Source organism: Phytophthora cinnamomi, assembly GCF_018691715.1.
Source record: "Phytophthora cinnamomi strain GKB4 chromosome Unknown Contig16, whole genome shotgun sequence".
In the NCBI taxonomy this organism is placed as follows: domain Eukaryota; phylum Oomycota; class Peronosporomycetes; order Peronosporales; family Peronosporaceae; genus Phytophthora; species Phytophthora cinnamomi.
Window position 1 is genome coordinate 1,748,880 of NW_027150949.1, and position 21,987 is coordinate 1,770,866.

Below are 21,987 nucleotides of genomic sequence, written 5' to 3' on the forward strand. Positions count from 1 at the left end.
GGACAGTTTAGGACGTCAGTTAGGACGAATTGACCGGGAGCGCAAGCACTGGATGTTGACACGTACCTTCCGAATCGTATATTGCGCGTCAAACTGGTTGTATCAAAGTGCAGTAGAAGTCCTCGCGAGGAGGAGCTTCTATGTTTTCTTCCCAAGTTGTAAGTGTCGATATCATGTAGCCCGCAAGCTTTTGTCGTACTAGTTTGGAGGACATGATCGCACCAGAATATGGGACAAGGTGAGCATTCTTGCGATATCAGTGTTCGCAGCTTTTCAGAAAAAGACTTGAAGCTCACTATGCGTTGAGAGCGACAGCCTACTCGACTTATTCTGTCTAGTATGCGTTACATACATCGCTGTGGCATTTTTCGTTGTTCGTTTCGTGCTCAAGTCCTCGGCGTTCGGGGCCACCTTAACTGCCTGGCGTACGTCCGCTCGAAGCGTGACCGAATTCGGTGATCGAGGAGTTGATGGTGTGCTGGCTTAGATACTTCCATTTTTCTCTTGTCGAACGATAACAACCCCCAATTTCTAGGTTCAAGTCTTCTTCTCCTCGACATCAGCAGTCTGCTGCCAGTAGATTGTGTCTGCGGCCAATGAAACCACCGGAATTGGTTGTTGCTGCCACGCGCATGAGTACAAATCGACCCCCGAATTCCGAAGTTCAGAACTCTTGTTGTAGTGTTCGGAATTGTGAAGCGTTCCTAATGGTTCTTGCAAATGGATATTTAGCTTTCATGCAACCGCACGATGTACGATCACCACCGCCGGACTCGAGTCCAGCGCCATGTCACATCTCACTATCAGTGTTCGAGGGGAGTTGTGCGATTGGCTGCCGACAGGCCGACCGCGCAGGTTGCACACGCCGGTCATGTGTTCGTCTCCAAGACGGGTGGCAAAATGGGTTCTTTTTGTTGCCACTGTGTGGTTGTCGTCAACAAACCACGACTTGACCTTCTTTCTTACTTTGTCCACGCATGCGTCGGTCTGTCCCTATACGCAACTACCCAACGGCTACAGATAGTGCAAGAGCAACGCAACCACAGATACCGATGATGGAACCCAGAGCTCCAGCCATGTCCTGTGTTAGCACTCGCTGTATTTATCTCGCGTGAGAGCGCAAAGATCCTGCCTCGGCAGACGCAAGCAGAAACTGCTATCAGCTAGACACAAGCACCAGGCTCATTCAGCAATTTGCCAGCTTTTCGAAAATCGCAGACCCTATCGAGACATAAAACCATGGCTCCACGCAACGAACCCCTCGATTCAGCGATAACCTCGATGTCCAAAGAAACCGAGAGCAGCTCGGATGAGCAATACCTCTCCATTATGACAAGTAGGAACACCAAGGAAGTGCCATTTTCCGTCCTCCACGACCACGATAACACCCACAAAAACGATAACCCACTCAACACCGCCAACGTTCTATCCGTCGCGACGATGTGGTGGATCCAACCGCTCCTGAAGCGAGGCTACGCGTCACCGCTGGACGAGACTTGTGTTTGGGATCTACCTACATCGGATCAAGCCCGCCCACTGCAGGAAAAATTCGACAAGTTTTACAACGGACAACATGAACTTGACAGAGCAAAGCGGCCGAACGTGAATAATGCGATATGGGAAAGCGTCAAACCGACGTGGGGGATCGCGTTCGTGCTGCACCTCGCGGGCGCGGGACTGATGCTGTTCCAGCCGTTCGTCATCAAGGCGATTCTTAAGAGCATCAAAGGTGAGGACAATTCCCTTGGCATTTCTTCGGGGTACACACTCGCAGTGCTGTTGGGGTGCGCTGCTTTCTGCGGTGCCACCGCTGTGAGTGCGGGGCAGTTCCTCACGACACGAGTCGCTTGCAACGCCCGCATGATAGTCATCAACAGCGCCTTTCGCAAGATTCTTCGGCTCTCGGCGACAGCTAGGAGAACGATGGACACGGGGGAAATTGTAACTTTCGTCGGAGTCGACAGCGATCGCGTCTCGGCGGCGTACAAATTGGGCATGTGGTGCATTGTTGCTCCTCTCATGCTGGTAGCTGTTTGCATTCTCATCGGGACTCAAATGGGGACAATCGTAGCGGTTGTGGCGTCGATATCGATGGTGCTTCTTGTCCTCGGCTCCCTCGCCATGTCCAAGAAGATCGGCGACCATCGCCGTCAGATTTCAAGAATCAGTGCAAACCGACTGAAGGTGACGAACGAGATGCTTCAAGGCATTCGCGTGGTCAGGTTCTACGGGTGGGAAGGCTTCGTCAACGAGTTAATTCACGAAATCCGCGAAAAGGAGATCGCGCTACTGCGGAAATACAACCATCTGCGCCTCGCTAACACGGTGCTCATGTTCCTGGCGCCCACGCTGCTGAATCTAGCATGCTTCGCTGCCACGATTCTGTTGGGCGGTAGTCTGGACGTCGCGACGACCTTCGTAATTCTGGCACTGACAAATGCCTGCCGCACTCCGTTCAGTATTTTCGCTGATGCGTCTGTCGCCGTTGCTGAAGCTGTCACCTCTACCAGTCGCTTATCCGACTTCCTCGCCGCTGGAGAAAGCGCCCGCAGCATCAAAGGAGAGGACATTCGTGGCGGAACGCCGATAATCTCGCTCAAAGATGCCGACTTCCAGTGGGAGGAAGACGCTTCGACACCTACACTCTGCAACATCAACCTCACGCTCCAGCCCGGGACACTTACAATCGTTGTCGGCGCAGTCGGAAGTGGTAAATCCAGCCTCGTCAACGCAATTATTGAGGAGATGCAGCTAGTTCGAGGCACGCGTGTTGTCCGAGGCGATGTTGCGTACGCGAGTCAGCAGGCATGGATCCAAAACCAAACCGTCCGTGACAACATCCTGTTCGGTGAGCCATACGATGTCGAGCACTACTACAGCGTGATAAAAGCGTGTCAGCTTGTACCCGATTTCGCGATGCTGGAGCATGGCGACCAGACTGAAATTGGCGAGCGCGGAATCAACCTGAGCGGAGGTCAGAAAGCTCGTATCAGCGTGGCTCGCGCCATGTATCGCGCTCGTAGCGTCGACTTCGTGGTGCTAGATGATCCACTCAGTGCGTTGGATGTCCATGTTGCGAATTCTGTATTTTCTGATGGTTTGATGGCTATCGCACAGACTAAGACGCGTTTGCTGGTGTTGAACTCGCACTACCACTTATTACAGCATGCTGATCGGGTGGTGGTGATGTCAGAGGGCAAAATCGTCGGAGATGGTTTATTGGCAGAAGTGCAACGGGAGTTTTCGTTCTTGATGAATTCGCCGCGGGCTAGCTGCTCTCGGACCAGCACCAGCAGCCAGTGTCCAGACGAAGAAGGTCCCCACGAAGGAGTAGTTCAACGACCTCAAGCTACTGTTGTGGTGGGCGGTGACAATGGACCAAAAGTGAAGAAGGCATCGTCTGGAAAGCTGATCACCCAAGAGGATCGGCTGGTCGGATCTGTTAGGCTTCAAATGTACATCGACTACTTGGCTGCCTCGGAGTGGAATGGCTGGATTCTCGGTGTTGCGATCGTGATTTTGTTCTCCGTGACCCAGGCCACACTTTTCGTTTCGGACTGGTTCTTGAGTCGGTGGTCCCAAGGCTCCGTGGCACTCAGTCAAAACAACTCATTGGCGGTCTACGTCGGGATAGTTGCGGGAGCAGCACTTCTGGTCTTAGGTCGATGCTTCTTCTTCATGGAAATCTGCATGACGTGCTCCGTGAAAATCCACCTGAAGCACCTACGCAAAGTCATCGCTGCTCCGATTACCACATTCTTCGACGTTACCCCCATCGGTAGAATTCTAAACCGATTTTCGAGAGACCTAGACGAAGTGGATAACCCGCTGCCGTACTGGGCTCTGTGGCTGCTGCTCTGCATCTTCCAGGTGCTGTCCTCGTTTATCGTCTGTGCGGCGGTGAACCCGTTCGTGCTGATTGTCTACGGTCCCGTGGGGTACGGCTGCTGGTTTGCGGCCAAGGTTTATCAATCTTCGGCTCGGGAATTGAAACGCCTCGACGGTGTCACGAGATCCCCGTTCCTGAATTTGATGTCCGAGACGATCTCGGGCATTGAGACCGTGCGTGCGTACAAGATGGTGGATGCCTTCGCCAATCGGTGCGAAGAACTTCTCAACAACAACAGCAAGGTGTATTTCCTTTCGCAGACGGCAGCGAGGTGGTTCGACATGCGAGCAGACTGGTTTGTGTCGTTAATTATCGGCGTTGTTGCCGTTCTCGCCATTGCTACGAAGTCGAGCGTAGGTGCCGCAGTGGCGGGGCTGAGTCTCACGTACGCATCTCAACTGTCGTCCAGCTTCCAGCGGATGACTACTCTGTCAACCCGTGTCGAGAGCAGCATGACCTGCTTCGAGCGTATCGCGCACTATGGCTCACTGCCTGAAGAGGGATACAAACGCGAGGCGAGAAACAAAGACTCGCTCACTGCCGATTGGCCCCGCACTGGTGCAGTCGTCTTCGAGAACGTCTCCATGAGATACCGAGACGACCTCCCACTCGTATTGAAGAATGTATCGTTCTCCGTCAACAGCGGCGAGAAGGTCGGCATCTGTGGCCGCACTGGATCCGGCAAAAGCTCTCTCATGAGTGTTTTGTTCCGAGTCGTGGAAATCCCGAACTCCGGACGCGTACTCATCGACGGTGTGGACATCGCGACCATCACGGTACACCAGCTTCGGACTAAGTTGACCATCATCCCACAGGACCCGATGCTATTCAGCGGTTCCCTTCGAATGAACCTGGACCCGTTTGCTGAGAAGAGCGATGCGGAACTGTACGAAGTGCTGCGCAAGGTTCACTTGTCGGAGACGGTGTCTGGGTGGGGAAAAGGCCTCGACTACGAGGTGGCCGAAAAGGGTGAGAACCTGTCGGTGGGTCAGCGCCAGTTGCTGTGCATTGCTCGCGCGTTGATCCGAGATAGCAAGGTGATCGTGATGGATGAGGCGACGGCCAACGTGGACCAGGAGTCGGACAAGCTGATCCAGCAGACAATGAAGGAAAGCTTCGGTGGGGGTGATCGCACGGTGCTATGTATCGCACATCGCATTAACACGATTATGGACAGCGACAAGATTTTGATTTTGGACGCTGGCGAAGTGGTGGAGTACGATACGCCGTCTGCGTTGCTGCAGGTGAAGGGTGGTGTATTTAAGTCTCTTGTGAGCTCCAGCAAGAAGGTTCTGCCTTAGGCAGGAAATGTCATAATTGACGCGTTGCTACACTATTGTGCATAGTCTCATGAGCTTGGTGTGGTGGGTTTCATTCTTAAATTTATCTACTGAGTACGCTCTTTGTAAGTCATTAGCAATTTGCCATGCTAGGCCAGAGCATTGAGCATCAGTTGCTGCGGCTTCACGTGCTGCTAGGCGACGATGAGAAACAGCTGGAGGAGGTTTATCAAGCTTTTCAAGAGATGGACAGAAATGGCAAAGGGTCCCTGAAAGATGCAAAGTATGTATCCTCCTCACGGCTTGCCATTTATTCAATGTCGCTTATCCCACCTCGAATTATTGATGAAGAGAAATCGAGTCTGTGCTGCGAGCCTTCCTGCCCCCTAAGGAGTTGAAGAAAATGTAAGATCTGGTTTCGTGCATCGTGGCGCTACGATCAAGTACTAATCGTATTTGTTGTGAATGTATAGTGATGCCGATGAGCTTGTGGCGCGTTTTCCTACTGCCAATAAATACTTCGACTACACGGCATTTTGTAAAGTTCTTCAGCAACCCCCTGCCCTTCAGCCCCAGCAACAACGAACTGGCCAGCAATCCCCATCAAAGAGAAAGCTTCGTAGCCCCACAAAGCTCCAACAGCGGGAGCAAGCTCGGATACGAATCGACCAGCGCTTGGAATCCCAGCGGCTGCTCATGGAAAGTGTTCGACACAAACTCATCCGCGGTGTTGTGGGCGACGATAGCGATGGGTATCATGGGATTCAGAACGCACTTCGCCGCTTGGATGCAGCAGGCGACGGGTATTTGGACGCAAACGTGTTCATGAAGAAGCTCATCCAGCGTCTAAAGTGCCCATTGACAAGACCCGAGCGAGAGTTCTTATTAGAGCAACTGCGAGCACAGGGCACAGCGAAGGGAGAAAACGTCCTTGACTACGAACAGGTAATAGCATAGCATACTACCCAATTCTTACTTTACAACTAATTTGTGGCGTTTGCCGTCGTACCAGCTGGGCCGCATCTGCAACTTAAGTAGCGACGACTCACTCTCAGAATCCGACACGGAGCACGAGCAAGCTAAACCGCTGTCACCTTCGAAATCCTCACAACTGGGATCCGGGTTCCTGGCGGCTGAAAAGCGCCTCACCGAGTTTTTGCATACCCCCCTAACAAATTCCACACCAGCTGAAGATACCCCACGGAGTCTTTTCACAGGTGCAGAGAGGTTTCTGGAGATCGCCGAAGGCATCGATCTAGATAATACTGGGCTACTACCCGAAGACGGTGAGATTGTAAACCTGGTTGAGGTGGCCAGATCCACTGGGTTGCTCACGTTTAGCATTGTTCGCACAGCTTTCACGTGCATACTTGGCAAGTGTGGAGTAAATATTGACCCAGAGCTCCTGAATGGCATGCTCTCGCGATTCCCTCGCTCGAGTGGCAATCAGATCAACTACCCTGCATTTCTTCAGTAAGCGAACTTTGCTCCCACAGTGTTTTTCAACTTGCAGCGGTATGATAAGGGTACTGACGGTGTTGGCTGTGGCATTAGACGCTACGGACAAAACCCGCAGTGTTCTCGAGGACGACGAGAGCTGAAGCAACTTGTTCTTAACCTACTGTCGAAACTAACGGTGCCCAAGGCGGACTGGCTGCGATTTCTACTGCACCGGTTCGAAAAGTTCGACAAGAAGCTGCACGGCTCAATGAAAGGCGCACTTCCAACTGAAGGTACGGGATCCTATACTATTATCCACGGCGTATTGCCTACTGACACGGGGAAAAATGTCAGCATTCTTGCGAGCAGTTCAAGGCCGCTCGGTTGTGTTCAAGCTGACTGTGGACGAGACAGCCCAAGTCACGTCGCTCTTCCTTCGGTCGTCGACCAACAGCTCACCAAAGCACCTGCGCTACCACGAGTTCCTCGTGTAGGTAGAATCGATTCTCACATACTTTGTCTTTATAAGTTTTCTCACGTTCATTTTTCACGTACAATTTCTGGCAGGTTTGTGACCGAGTGCCACCAGATGCCTCCAGAAATTGATACGAGGTTGCAGGTACAACTGCCGCCACCGACTTCGCCTAAATCCACGGAGGTCCCGCTACCCGAGGCAGCGTCTCCCGATTCGTCATCCGAGCTCGACACTTCAGCCATGTCAGTCGGCGACTACCTCATGTCCCATGCCACAATGCAAGAGCGACGCAACTTCGAGAACCTCATGGAGGTGCTGCAAGACTTCAAGAAGAAGTCGACACGAGCTCACCAAGACGTGACCATCCAACCGATCGAGAACGGCGTCATGATGCCGTTGGGCAAACACCTCCGCGTGAAAGTGCAGTTCTCACTGGCAGAAGCAGCAACATAATGAAAACCGAGTTGGTTTAACCAACGCATCATCGAGTTCTGATGTCATAATCTGATTATCATTGCCTCAACGCGAATCGCCTAACCCCTTTTCTTCCCAGTCACCCATGGATCGACCCCCCTCCTTCCATATACTTTACCCAAGTACATCTAAACGCGACCCCCGTCCCACCCCCGTTCTCAGCTTCTCTTCCACTTCATTCGCCGATCTGCCCGGTTAGACACACCAAGCGGAGGATTCTCTAAACGCGGCAACAGCCATGGTGAACCAGCACAAGAGCAAGTGCCAGCTGCGGCTGGAGGCCCGCTCGCGCCTGGCGTGTTGCACGCCCGCGTCCGCCTCGGACCTGGCGGCGCAGCTGCAGTCGCGCATCGCGCGCGCCGCCGAGGTGCGCGCCCTGCGCACGCGGCAGCTCTCGGCGCGGGCGCGCGCGCGGGTGCAACACGCGCAGGACGTGGCGCGGGGGATGCGCGCCAAGCGCCGCGAGGAGACGCGCCGCTGGCGCCAGTGCTCCGTCTCTAAACTGGACGAGGCGGCGCGCCGGCGCCACGAGCAGCTGGAGCAGCTGCAACTGCAGTGCAAGCAGCGCGCCGACCTGATCACGGAGAAGGTGGAGCTGGCGCGCGCCGACCAGAGCGACAGGGCGGCCAGGGCGCGCCAGGCGCTGGCGGGGCAACTGGACGAGGCCGCCAGACGCCGCCAGGAGCGCACGCAACAGCGCGTGCAACGGTTAAGTGAGCGCTGGCAAAGCGTGGAAAGTGTTAAAGACCGAGTGGCGAGGGTCAAGTTCATCCAGCGCTGGTTCCGACGGCGAGTGGCCAACCGCAAGACGGCAACGGCGCTGAGACAAGTGCAACAGGATGTGGCAAAAGTCGTGAGTTGCTGGGGGAAGATGCAGTCGGCAACTTTTGACGACTGCATGTTGCTCCTGCAGCAACGCAACGTGGTGCAGGCGGCGCAGCGGCTGCTCAAGGTGTTAACCGCCACTGCCGAGGAGAAAGAGGGTGGCAAGACTTCGCCACTGGCGGCAAAGAAGAGGGGCCGTGGCAAAGTTGCCGCCCCTCTCCCAGCTTCGCCTAACGGAGGGGTTATGAGTTTCCGCGTGCTGATGATGGCGGGCATGATCTCGATCCACCCGAACGAAATTATGGGCCAGGACCCGTCCAAACGACTGCACTACGCAGCCAGTATGATTCTCTCGGAGATGGGGCGGTTAGCACAGTTTTTAAAAGTTGCCGACGACCTGGAGCTGACCAGGTGCGTGTCGAGACTCTCGGCCAGGTTCGCCTTCTACGTCGAGGCCTTTGCTCGCTGGAAGGAGAGGGACGCGGAGCGGCTGGCGAAGGAGCTGCTGGCGTCCTACAGGGAGCTGATGCTGGTGCAGCGGAAGTACGAGATTCAGGCCCAGGAGGCGCAGAACGGCGTCGACGGCGTGCACGAGCTGCTGCGGCAGACCCAGGGACAGCTGGTGCAGATGCACCGGGCGTTGGAGAGGCTGCTGGGCAAGGACGGAGCCAAGCAGAAGGTGGAGGAGCTGGAGCAGAGCTTTAAGCAGGAGCAGGAGGCGGGGCCAGCGTCCGTGGGGGCTGATGGAACAGGTTCAGGTGCTGGAGGTGGCAATAATGGCTCTTCGTCGGATAATGACGACACGGCGTCGTCGTCGCCACCGATGGATACAAGTGACGAAGGAGATAGGGACAAGAAGGGCGACGATGATGAGGAGATGCAGAGTGGCGACGAACCGGAGAGTAAGGCGTCGAGTGCAGTTCCGCCGAGTGTGAACCAGGCCCTACTGGCGGACCGGAAGCTGGTGCATGAGTTGATTTTGAACCCGCAGTTCCAGATTCCGAGGGACAAAGAAGTTGAAACCTCGGCTGCAGCGGTGGCGTCGGAACAGTCGGTCGCGGCGATGGCGGTTCGTGTGCGCGAAGCGATGACGAAGGCGTTCTGGGACCGCGTCATTGAGGCGAACGATGTCGAGACGCTGCTTGCTCGCACGGAGGAGCTGAGGACTACTTTTCGGGATGCCCTGGGAGGTGGCAGTGGGGCTGGGCTTGGATCGGGACTTTCAGCGCTGGCAGACCAAGTGGACAGCGCTTTGCGGCCTGATCAACTGCGAGAGCTGATGCAGGACCCGATGCGAAATGTTCATTCTATCCAGGCTCGTTGCAACGGTGTCCTTGATTCGATTGAGCGGGCGGAGGCTCCTGCTCGAGCTGAAACCACACGAGGATTCCGCTCGGATTGGGCTCAGCGAATTGCGGCTGGTGTCATGACGCCAGTGCAGTTGCTGGTGGCATTTTTGGCGTTCGCTCTGGATAAGGTGGATGAGCTGCGCAGCGATGTACTTAACGCGCACCTGGGTCTTCTGGGTGCTTATTTGCAGCGCCACGGCGTCGAGTATGAACAGAAACAGCTACAGGCGCGTTTGGCTGAAGCTGGAAGTTTTGAGGCAGGTTTTCCCATGACTGTGAAGTGGTTGGGCCTGGAGATGGAGGCTTACGTGACTCGCTCAGTGGTGGACGAAGAAGAGCGTACTCGGCTGGCTCGTTACGACGGTGCTGCGTTTGAGCGATTTTTGCGTGCGAGTATCTGGTCCCTTGTGGAGAAGCACATCGATGGTACTGCTTCACGTGCATGGCCTGAGACTTTCGAGCTGGATATTCCTCGAATTCGTGTCTGCCGCGATGAACTCGATCGCATCGCTGTGGTATCGAGTCTGCTAGCCCTGTTGCAGGAGTATGTCGCTCGTCGCAGCCTGTCGACCCCTTCGGGCTTCTTCCAGGCAGTTGGTCAGCAGCTAAACACGCTGCTTCGATCGCCCGGTGTTTCTGGCGCGCAGCTTGCTGCTCAGGCAACTCAAGATGTTCGACAGCTAGAGAGTTCGGGGAGCGATGATGTGCAGCAGGAGCTCGACGCTCTGGAGAAGCGGTTGCTCGGATCGTTCGCCGCCGACAACCCTGTGTTCAAGCTCTTCTTCTCTCGCGCCGCGCGTGCATTCGAGTCTGCTCTGTTCTCTAAGGGCAGCAGCTCAGAGGACTTGCACCCGTCGCTAGCTCCGTTCGCGGCCGAGATCGTCGAAGCTACTTCCACTCTGCGTCGTCTGGCCAAGCACAACGAGAGCGTGTATGCGTCACTGTACAACAGTATCATCAAGACCCTGGTGTCGGCCTTGTAGGTTGCTACTACATGTAGTTTTGGGCCGCGAACCACGCAGCCTCCTCGACCGCCTGTAGGCTTGGTCACTATTTGCGAAAAATATCTGTTTCTGGTCTTTAATGCTCCTTCTTCTTCCTAGCTTCGCTCTACGATCTCGTCCTCCTGTCATGCCGCCGCACTGGCCAGCCTAACTGGACAGACGAGCACCTTGGACCGCACCAGCACCCACACTGGAGTCCGTGCTGATGTTGTACAGCAGCTGAGCCAACCAGCGACTAGTAGTCGCGTCCTCCTTGAGCGCCTCGTCGAACGTGTGGTTACGCAGGGCCTCCGGCAAGCACTGGCGCAACGCCTCCTTCGCTCTGTGGCAACGCAACAAAAATTGTCCTCGTTTAGGATAGTGTTAACCATGAAAAAAAAAAAACTTGAAGGATCGTACCGCGGGTTGTCTGAGAGGCGTAGGTAGCAGCGGATGATGTGCTTGAGCAGGCGAGGGGCCGGCGCCTCCACCAGCACGGCCACCATCTTGCTGAGCACCGTGCCCACGGCGTAGAAGCGCTCGGGCGTGTGGCAGATGTACGTGAGCCCCATGTCGTCCAGCAGGATCTTCTGCACGATGAAAGTGGCCACCGTCTTAGACAGCTCGCTGCCAGCCTCCATGATGCGCAGACAGAGCGGGATGATCTCCGTCTGCAGCAGGAAGTTGATGACGTCCGAGTCGTCAATCTACAATGCACAGCACGAACTTTAAGTTAACCTTGAATTAATTTCTCTAAAATGCAACAGCATCAAAGTTTTAGTGTACCTTAACCAGCGCGCCGATAACGCCGAGACTCGTGAGCCGCAGGTACTCGAAGGGCCGGTTCTTGCTCACCGTGTTCAGGAACGGGTACAGGTACAGCGGGATGTGCGCTGCAGCAACAAACAGCAAAGAACCACAAAAAGGCAACCCCGGTTAGCACTCTCTAACCGCCCTCCCCTCTCGCGTTAACACTAGCCTAACCGTTGAGGAAGTGCGTGCGCGTCTCCGAGTGCGAGGCCACGCACTGCAGCAGCGCCAGCGCGTTGCACACGCGGTTGGAGGCGTGCGCCGTGAGCTGCGGCGGCGACAGCAGCGGGTAGATGGCCACGATCTCCTGCAGCAGCGCCGCCACCGTGCCGAACGAGTGCCAGAGGATGGGCGCCAGCTCCGGGAACTCCTCGCGCTTCTTGCTCAGCTCCAGCAGCGCGCTCTCGCGCTGCTCGGGCGACGACAGCTCCAGCACCAGCGCGTGCAGCTGCTCCTCCATCTCGACTGCTTTAGACTATAGGATGGGGGAAGCATGATCTCGTGTGCACCACTTGAAAGTGGTGTGGCGTACATGAGTTCCCGACCACTCTACATTCAAAGTTGCGCAACGTCGAGCAAGAAAGGGGCGCGCAACGCAAGGGTGGTTTACGTGCTGTACAGGGTTCCTTCCTATTAAAATAACAGAAGTTGTTAGCGACTACTGCACAAACTCCTGGGTAACCCAACACCATAACAGACCAACAGTAAGCACCCAAGCCCAGGAGGTGCGCGGAACATGGTCGTCCAACGCCATAAGTCTTTCAACTGAGTATTTTCCGTGATGGCTAACCTATGTGGTCAGCCAAGCGTGCTTAAATTTGTCGATCGAAGCCCTCCAGTTGCCGGCAGAGCGCACTGTGCGAGACGAGGGCCGGCCTCAACTTCAGGTGTATTTGAAAACGTGGACATGGACTTGTTGAGCGAGCCGTGGTAATGTATTATGGTCTACCTCGAAACTAGTTCGAGCACTACAACCTGTCTATTCCGCGTGTACCATATTCGTTTGTCGTCGGTAGGTTATTTACCTGATTTTAGTTCAAGGATGCATGGCGGTATTTAATCATCTATTCACATCTTAGACTCTGTGTTGTCATCTCTTAAGCCAAGGAAACTGAAATGTAAAGTCGACACCTAGTCCGTTCGTACAAAACACGTTTGAGCCACAAGTTCATCATACCAATAATGGATCAACGTACCGAAATGCACCACCCGTGCAGCTAGCGTGAGCAGCGTCCAAGCCATCAACTTGTCTTGAATTAGCGACATGTGGGTTTCTAACACAAACGCGAGCTGATACAGTATCTTCATGCCGCATCTGCGGTGAACGATAACTACCATACTAAGAAAGAAAAGAACTCCAGTAGTGCGTACGCAAAGACCACCTGGACTTTTGCACCGACGTTTTCTGTGGTAATACCAGCCAGCTCCAAGTGATAGCGAGAGCCAGGCAAGTGGACCATAACCATGATGTAGTTAGCGTACAAAATTGGCACAACTGATTCCAAGTACTCAGACAGGATGAGGCACTCCGATGTGAAGAGAAGCTGTAGGATCTCACGCAGTTCTGAACGTCGAAATGATAGGTCGCGTGTAAATGTATCCCGTTTTGTGTCAATACCGTCATCCTTAGCTTGCACATTCGCTATCATAACAGGACGTATGACTGCACATCGCCTACCAATGCTTTGGCATCGCCGCCGTCGTTTACTCGATTTGGGGGGGGGGGGGGGGGTCAGAGAACCTCTATTTGTGTTTTTAACTATAGAGTCCTGGATTCTCGTTTACTCGATTTGATTTTAGAATCCAGGTTCATTATTGTATCAAAAATACGGCCAGAGGCGGACCTTATGGATGACCTCGTGTGCCCTTGAAAGCCAGAATATTTGCTAAGGTGGTCGACGAAAGCTTGATTCGCGGTAGATATCCTGTAATTAACACAGGAGCGCAATGTTGCATCTTGAACTCGTTGGAGCTCCGACATAGCGAACTCGCCATCTCAAGCAGATCACACTGTCCGTATATTCGATTGGATGTCCCATCGCGAAGACTGTTCAACGCTAGGACAGTATGGAACACATCAGCGGCAATTATGACGACTATAGCCTTTTGTGGACGATGCGTTCTGCACGCTGGTTGCGATGTAAAACGCGTTGAAGAAATCCACTGTGAAGATGGCCCCCTCTGGCATCAAGTCTTGCATCCGGTAGAAACTAAGGCATACGATGTTTTTCATGACGGCATTCAAAATGGGAAGGAGAGTTACCGGCAATAGCTCGTATCCACTGTCAGCTGAAACACGAAATAGTATTTGGTACACCGGATATATCACTGACATGAGTGTTTGAGCAGCAAGAAAAACAGTAAAAGCGAAGCAACTGTCCTTTGTGATGTAGAATTTTTCGAACGGCTTGGCGTCCAACAACAATATAAAATACAAATGCGAGCAGCATTAGATACGGTAGAATCATCGTGATGTTCATGAATGGAATCGGGAAGAAAATGTTCTTGGCAACAGCTACACACATTACTGTGTAGGCCACCATCGCCGTTACCAAAATCGCTACAAGTTGACGCGTTGAAACCACGACGTCGTCAACCACATGCTGCAGCTGGATAATAATTGTATGCGTCACAACCCCGGACACAACTCCTGCACGGACCCAAATGCCAAAGTTTGCGCGCCAGCCTTCGTGGGGATCTTGCAATGGGACCGATTCCTGGGAAAGAACGAGAGCTATCACAAGCCCTGGTGTTGCCAAGCAGACGAAAATCACCCAGACCAAAGAGGTCATTCGGACTTACTCATCCAATGCAAGGAGTCGCTCAATCGAGTATTTTCCACGATGGCTAACCTGGGTAAGCAACCACGTATCTTTGATTGCGATAATTGCCGCTCTGCAACGCCAGCAAGAGTTTCTTGGGGAACAAGGAGATGATGACTGGTTGAGGACTGCAGGATCACTTGGCAACACGGGGGCGATCATGTCCACTCTGGAGTGAGACTGTGTATGAGAATGCATTGTGACTTCCGGGAAACTAATTTAGGCACTACTTGATTTAGTAGGTCTGTATGGCGTTCTCCGTCAGCAGAGTTTCATTGTTCGTGGTCTTATCCTCAACGCCATTCGTTGTTGTTGTGACACTTTGTCTACTTCGTGTTTTTAGTTCCTGAATAACCTCTCTCTTCCATGAGTTTGGCGTCGTACATCAGATCGAAAAATCTGACTAAAGCGCTAATCCTATGACAGCCTTTAACGACAATAAGCAAGGAGTAGTCTACGATAATCACTGGCGCAGGTGCTGACCACGAATAACCAGTCCCTAAGAAGTTGTGTCGGAAAACAGAGTCGTTTTCATTTTTCAAACCATCTGCATACCGAAACATGTCAACATCTTGAGGTGTCCGTTATAGTACTCGCTAAAAGACTCAAGCAACACGCACTGGATAATATACTATCTGCCCATGTATAACACCTAACAGGTTCGTCCCGATACATTATTCTTTTGTCATCTTATAAGAGATTCAGGGATCTGTGTTTATATAGGGACTAGTACGCGCACTTGTATTGCCCCAACTACTCTGGATAAAATCCAGAGAACACTAGTAAGGATCGTAGACCCCCTCCATGTTATCACCTTTAAAGCCAAGCGAACCGAAATGAAAAATCAACGCCTAGTTCGACATAAGAATGCACGGTTAATCCACAAATTCTGCACAAAATTGAGAACCAAGTTAACCCACGTACCAAAGTGCACAACTCGGGATGCAAGTGTCAGCAGCGTCCAAGTTATCAACTTATCTTGAATAAGTGGCATGTGCGCCTCTAACACGAATGCGAGGTGGTGAAGTATCCGAATGCCGCATTTTTGCTGTACCACAGTGGCCATTACTACGAAAGACAAAAATTCAAGAAAGGCATAGGCAAAAACCACTTCGATTTTCGCGTCGACGTTGTCGCGGGTGATACCAGCCATTTCCAGGTGATAATGGGCACTTGGCAAGCGCACCATGACCGTAATGTAGTTTGCGTATAAAATCGGGACGATTGATTCCAAGTACTCAGAAAGTACGAGGCATTCCGACGTGAAAAGAAGTTCCAAAGCCTCCTGGAGCTCTGGGCGTTTGTTTTCCTCTTGTCTAGGTGTGATTTCACCCCGTTTTGCACGATAGTTCGCAATCTCGGCGCGGTTGTCTCCAACAGTAGGGTGCACTGTAGCACTTCGGCCATTACCGCAATTCCACCACCATTTTTGCGCAAAATTTCGCCTGGCAGTGCGTGCGAAAAATCGACCCGATACATAGCTGATTAGTGATGCTGTGGGGTGTAGTTGGCCTGAGTTCTTGTCCAGCCGATCAAGTAGATTTTTGCCAGCAACCGATACTTCATAGGGGACACGTGATCGCAGCTGAATACTGCTACAATCTTGCGCCTCAAATTCATCGGAACTCTGACAGAGTAAGGCCGCCACGTGAAGTAAGTCAAATTCCCTGGGGTCATTGCTGTGCAGGTTTCCTGCTTTCTGGAGCAGCTCAATCATGTCAGATGTCCCTCGTCTAAGGCCATTCAACGCTAACGTGGAATGAAAAACATCGACGACCATAATGACGATCACTGTTGACGTAGATGAGGCGGTTTGCATACTGGTGGCGATGTAGAAGGCGTTGAAGAAATCTACCGTGAAGATGACCCCCTCCGGCATTAGGTCTTGCATGCGATAGTAACCCAGCGAGGTGATGTTCTTCATGACTATTTTCAAGATAGGTAGGAGGGTCACTACCAAAAGTTCGTATCCAGTACCACCAGCAGCTTGGAAAAGTACTTGGTACGCCGGATAGATTATTATCATCATTGTTTGAGTCGTGGTGAGAACAATGAAGCGAAATATCTGGCCTTTGTGCTGTAGAATCTGGCGAACCGCTTTATCACCAATAACGAAGTAGATTGCACAGGCGAGAAGCAGTAGAAACGGCAGGGCCATCGTGATGCTCATGAACGGAATTGGAAAGAACAGGGTGTCGGCGACAGCTACAGATATCCCTGTGTAGCCCAGCACCATGATGGTTAACATGACCGAGAGCTGTCGCGTTGATATCATCACATCGTCTACCAAATATTGGAGTTGCACGAGAACTGAATGCGAGACGGCACCAGACACAATGCCTGCACGAATCCAAATGCCGTAGTTCACGCGCCAGCCTTCTGTTGGATTTTGAAGAGGGATCGATTCTTGGGAAAGTACGAGAACCATGACTGGCAGAGGCGTTATGAGGCAAAGAGCAATCACTCGAGTCCATGAGGTGCGCCGAACGTACTCGTCCAACGCAATGAGTCTTTCAATCGAGTATTTACCGTGGTGGCTAATCTGTACGGCTGTCCAAGCCTGGTTGACTTTGGCGATTGCAGTTCTCCAGCGAGATCTTCGCGGTGTACGCAGAGCATGGTGCGTGGGCCCAGCTAAGCCTTCCGAAGCATTTGGCAGACGAGAAGTCATTCCAAGCCTACTTCGAAGCAAGTAAAAATGTTTCGGCGGTGCAGTGATCCTCTCTTTACGTTTTTGTTTGTGTATTGATAAACTTTCCTCACTCGAATAGGGTGAGCCTTGAACTAAAACTTAAGTTGTCTACCAAAAACGACTAGAATTTACTCTACGTCTGTAGGTTCTCGTTGCTCGTTAGTCTTATCATCAGCAATGTGGAACACGTTTCGCACTTGCTCTCGGATGTCCTGCAGTTTTCCCTCGATACCATCCTTCTTGGCCTGCTCATCTTCAATCTCCGAAGTGGTTTTTCCTTGCTTCGCTGCTTCAATATGTTTGTTCAGCGTGTCGTACAGCAGATCGAGAATTTTCGGTTCGAAGAGGCCTTGAGGTAGATGCACTTTGGTCGGATCGACGAGCTCAAGGCGAAGCTGGAGGAGTCTAGGCACGAAGTATCCCTTCCGTCCAAGGAGTTGACGAGCTTCCAAACACGCTTCAAGCTCGTCTCGCTTCATGACGCGGTAGCACAAGCTGGTTCTCTCCATAGGGTCCAGCAATGCCTTGTGGTCGCGAAGTCTCTTCATCTCGCCATTGCGAGCATACACATCGTCCCAGAAGACGTACCAGAACGTGACAGCCGGGTGGGAATATATGTAGCGCAATCGCAGATAGAGCGCGTCGAGGGCGTCGGCGTGGGTCCTTGGGAGTCCACGTAATTGGGGGTGGATCTCCCGAACTCTCAAATGATGCTCAAGCTTGCTACGCGAGAGGTGAGGCTGGTTGTACACTTCGTGCCAGAACCCGTCGCTGAGTGTCTCGTTTCCTCGACGATACTTCTCTTCCAGTCGACGGCGATATTGCTGGTCTTGGGAACGCAGCTTCTTCACACCAGCAGCCCAGTCAGACTCTGTTTGCGCGAAGATCCGGTTTAGTTCCTCACTTTCCTCCATGTCGGGTGTTAGGCCGATATGTTCCGGTCCCTTGGTGGTCTCACGATGCTTGAGGCTGTGTACGATTCCTGTATTTGGTGCTACAGCGTCGCCTTGGCCGTCTCGATACGTCATGGTGACATTAAACCCTTCCGCCATGATGCGAGGTGTTTTACCATGACCGTCGCCTTCCGTTTCGACACGAATTACGCCCCACGTGTAGTAACATTTGAACTTGACCTTGGACATCCTCGTTTCCGTGTACGTCTTGCCAAAGCGCTTCAGTTCGATAATACCGTCCTCTAACGTCACCTCTTCTTCCTGGACAAAGGGGAACCGGATGCTAGTGGCGAGTGCACTGAGTGCTCGTAGCTTTTGCCTCACTTCGCGTCTAGCGACGATCCGCGGAGAAAAGTTGAGGAAAAACAGTTTTGCCAGGTTGCGGTGTGTGCTGGTGCTATCATTCGGATCGTAGTCGTCTCGCAAAGTGATCACATCCTTCGAGGCTTCTCCTTCTACTATGCCAGCTTCACCGACGGCGGATTTTATTGGGTCGTCGTAGACTATAACGCAGTGATACGGGTAAGGCTTGACGTACATTTTACCAAATCCAGAGTGGCCATTGCGGGGAGCGCTCAAGTCTCCCCAAAACACATCCACACCCTCGAGCACGTCCAGAACTGCTCGGCGTAGTCGAACCGTGTACGAATTTTCTTCACCTTTCCAATGCGAGACAACACGATGGGCCCCAGAAGCCACGACAGCTTGCTCGAGGTCTGCCAATCGATTCGCAATGGTCACACCGGAGTAGTCTTTGCCGAGTTTTGGCTCCGTTATCTCGAGTAGCGTCGCCCGCCAGAACGCTTGCCACACGCGATGCTTCACCTCCTTGTCAGGGTTCCATTCGGGCACAATGTCCACCGCTCGGGCGTCTTCGATTCCTCGTGAGGTATCGCTGAATGATAAGAAGCCCGTTTTATCCTTGATCCAGAGTCTGGTTCGCTTCATGCCCAGCATTAGCACCGACACCATAACGATTAAGTTCAAGACTTGCACGAAAACCGCAAACCCTCCCCAGCCTCGCAAAGAATCCTGATTGACTATCACTGCGGCGCAGAAGCAAGTCGTGAACGCAGCTACCTTCGAACTGATCTCTTGGACATTGTTCATGGGGTCGGTGAACGGTTTGCCTCGGACGGTGAAGATCACGACGAAGATGTAAAGAGTACAGATGAGCCCCCCTCGTAGTCCAGCGCCCGAGCGTGTTGTACACACGATCAGAAACGCCAACGAGATTTTAACCCCGAGCTGCACTACTTTGTAGTGACTCGAACGCTGACCGAAGCCTGCATATAGTGAGCGATATGGGCATCGCAACTGGCTAGGGTCTTTTGCCACGAGTCGAGCGTACACTTTGTCCGTAAACTCCACCTTCTCGCCATCCAGGTTGTGGGTCATGTTTGCGTTTTCGTGGGATCCGGTCGGCTGGTTCCTCTTAATGGCGGTGTAAAATGTATAGGGCAGTGTTATCGTGAAGGTGACCAACACCACAATGGCCACCACCACTGCAAGCCACCACCCCGAGCTGTTCTTCATGCGTGCGATGACTAGGTCCGTCGCACCATAATGGGCGTCTTCATAGTCCATGGCAGGCGCAGCACTGGCGGCCAGCACGTCCAAGCACAGTCGTGTGAGCGGCAGATACACCGTCAAGCACGCTGTAATGACGTACGTGAACATTTTGACTCGCGTCGCTTGCCTCATTGCCAATGCCGCCCACGTGGTAGCCTCGTGTCCGTGGCGAACCTCAACAACTCGACTGTGCATGTGTCTTCCCGTCTTCAAAAACCACAGGTAGCTCAACCAGACCAACAGAATCCCCATGATGAGAAACACCACGAAAACGTTGCTAGCCGTCGTTGGGACTTGAAGAAACGCTGATACATCCACGGCGAACACATCGTAGAATCGACTAAAACCCCACAGAATATTTCGCATATTGCTTCCGATGTCTGCGTCCGAGAGGTACGCGATCACGGGAACGAACAACCCAGCGAAGAAAAGTCCGGCGGTTTGGAAGAAATCGCGAGCAATTTCCACTCGAAGGAGCGGCGGCAAGCCCATGTGCTCGATCCAACCGATGAATCCTGTCAAGACGATAACTCGCCCGTCTCGAGCTGCATCAAGCGCAGCGTCAACGAAATCTCGGCTGTAAGCCAAAGCTCCTGTCGCCAGTGCCGAGCTCCTCGCAGCGATGGCAGTCGCGAACGGTGAATTGAATACTTTGTCAACCTCCACCTGCGTAGCCGTGGCTGCCGCCTCTGAGAGTTTGGATGCCCCCTCTCCGAGTTCCTGCCACCCCGTCATTAAAGATTGGGAGCAAAGCTTCCCGAATTCCTGCCAGTCTTCCTCGGAGAGAGCGTCCCGGATCGATTCGAGGTGCGACTTGAGCTCCTGCACCAAATGTTCAGCTAGCGGAGCCCCGTCGCGAACAAGTTTCTCAACTCCAGCACGCACTTCAGCTCCAACGGATCCTGCAAATGCTGCGGACGATAGCAATGCGACCTGCAACAGTCGGCCGAGACAGACCATGTTGTCTTCGATGTCCTCGATAGAGTCAGGAATCACGGTTTCCGCCTGAGCGGCTAGTGCTGCAGCTTCTTCCGTTATTGCCGCACTAACAGAGGTGTGCACAACCGACCAGAGCGCGAGTAAATTCACGTTTGGCTTGGTGGCAAGCGTTGCCATCGCACAAGAGGATACCGCCTCTCGAAGTTCCGCCAAATGCTTCACCGTGTCGTCCTCAAGGTCGTTCAGTCGCGGTACGGCACAGTCTACAAGTACGCCGCATTTCTCGAGCTCCACGATGGAGCGCATTTCGAGCGCCTGACCCGCGTCCGTCATGTTCTGCAACGCTTCTCGGCACTCGGACGAAATTGAAGAGGCAGTGGCTGGAGCTGAGCTTAACACACTCTGGAGAGCGCGACCGCCTCGTTTCATGATCCGTCGAAGTGAGGCCGGGCTTGGGGGTTCTCGGGTGGCCTCGAGACAGCCATCGAGAGCTGCAGCCGAGATTTCAGCCAGCTCCGGTGGCATCGGTACGACGGACGTCATGGTTGCCACTGGCGAGGAGATGTGATGCAGACTACCAGGGTGAACAGGAAATAATACCCACACAGACGTTAACGTCGGAATGGTGTAAATCGAGTGCTAGCCTTCTTCGTGAGTAACGGACGCCAGGGCGCCATGTTTGACCCATGTAGGGTTGTTTTGGCTATCGGCGATTGTACATCTCATTTGCCGCTGAAACCCCTGTGTTGCAGTTGGCGGCGTAGTTATCGACTACAAGGTAACTCGTGCAGTCCGCATTACATTTTATCTTGGTGTGAGGGTTGGAACGATGGAAAATAGTGTACGCCGCGTAGGGAGGTGTAACCTTATGCGATTCCAACTCTGCCGACACACCCCAAAGGAGAACACATCCACCTTTCTCGTCAAGGGAACTACAACAACGCCGTGAATCACGCAACCTTGCACATTCAAGCGTGATCGCCACGCTAATGTACACCCCGCCGCCACCGTTTTGTTGGTAGTTTAACCCATCCGGTCTCGACTTTTTTTCTCCCTCACGACGTAAAACAGTAATGATATTTATCAACATCGAGGAGCAGCTGGAGAACGTCAGCGCGATGTGGGCACATTCAGAATCCAAGGAAATTTTTTGAGAGTATCAACGAGTTGCCATCCAAAATGAAGGTGTTGGACTCACTTGAAGAACGCGTTGAGGTGATCAAGCTTCAGAAAATTCATTTCATGATACCTGGGGGGGAGGGGGGGCATTCCAGGGGTACGCAAAACAGGGCCCATTCCTCCTAATAAAAACGGAGAAATCACTACATACTGCAAACTGCCCAGTGCTGTGCCCTTCGACATGTGCTGCCAAGATAGTCGCATTTCCTGCAAGTTACAGTGGCTAATCGTCTGGCGTTGTAAATTCTTCGGAAATAGGAAAAAATCACTACATACTGCAAACTGCCCAGTGCTGTGCCCTTCGA

At 52.9% G+C, this 21,987-nt stretch overlaps 4 protein-coding genes across 7 annotated transcripts; 2 read left to right on the plus strand and 2 right to left on the minus strand.

The window, feature by feature from the left end:
* Positions 1-1,440: 1,440 nt before the first annotated feature.
* IUM83_02564 lies at positions 1,441-7,537 on the plus strand (the record flags this gene model as incomplete). Of its 2 annotated transcripts, XM_067926491.1 has the most annotated exons (7): positions 1,441-2,789; positions 3,447-4,242; positions 5,938-6,114; positions 6,182-6,642; positions 6,724-6,902; positions 6,964-7,099; positions 7,177-7,537. In XM_067926491.1, 7 exons carry the CDS (start codon positions 1,441-1,443, stop codon positions 7,535-7,537), a joined length of 3,459 nt encoding a protein of 1,152 aa, XP_067796727.1. The 2 variants fall into 2 exon arrangements, with proteins under 2 accessions (XP_067796727.1, XP_067796728.1); XM_067926490.1 differs by lacking the exons at positions 5,938-6,114; positions 6,182-6,642; positions 6,724-6,902; positions 6,964-7,099; positions 7,177-7,537 and having other exon boundaries at positions 3,447-5,190.
* A 259-nt stretch (positions 7,538-7,796) lies between these two features.
* On the plus strand, positions 7,797-10,715 carry IUM83_02565 (T-complex 11; the record flags this gene model as incomplete). 2 transcript variants are annotated; one of them, XM_067926492.1, is made up of 2 exons in its annotated part: positions 7,797-9,573; positions 9,699-9,721. In XM_067926492.1, the coding sequence occupies 2 exons, from the start codon at positions 7,797-7,799 to the stop codon at positions 9,719-9,721; spliced, it is 1,800 nt and encodes a 599-aa protein (XP_067796615.1). The 2 variants fall into 2 exon arrangements, with proteins under 2 accessions (XP_067796615.1, XP_067796614.1); XM_067926493.1 differs by having other exon boundaries at positions 7,797-10,715.
* Positions 10,716-10,883: 168 nt separating this feature from the next.
* Positions 10,884-11,985, minus strand: IUM83_02566 (Cell differentiation protein rcd1; the record flags this gene model as incomplete). The annotated part of the gene is made up of 4 exons (XM_067926494.1): positions 10,884-11,058; positions 11,136-11,422; positions 11,502-11,608; positions 11,700-11,985. 4 exons carry the CDS (start codon positions 11,983-11,985, stop codon positions 10,884-10,886), a joined length of 855 nt encoding a protein of 284 aa, XP_067796426.1.
* Positions 11,986-17,167: 5,182 nt separating this feature from the next.
* Positions 17,168-21,046, minus strand: IUM83_02567 (white protein; the record flags this gene model as incomplete). 2 transcript variants are annotated; one of them, XM_067926496.1, is made up of 2 exons in its annotated part: positions 19,230-19,278; positions 19,344-21,046. In XM_067926496.1, 2 exons carry the CDS (start codon positions 21,044-21,046, stop codon positions 19,230-19,232), a joined length of 1,752 nt encoding a protein of 583 aa, XP_067796611.1. The 2 variants fall into 2 exon arrangements, with proteins under 2 accessions (XP_067796610.1, XP_067796611.1); XM_067926495.1 differs by having other exon boundaries at positions 17,168-21,046.
* Positions 21,047-21,987: the final 941 nt, after the last annotated feature.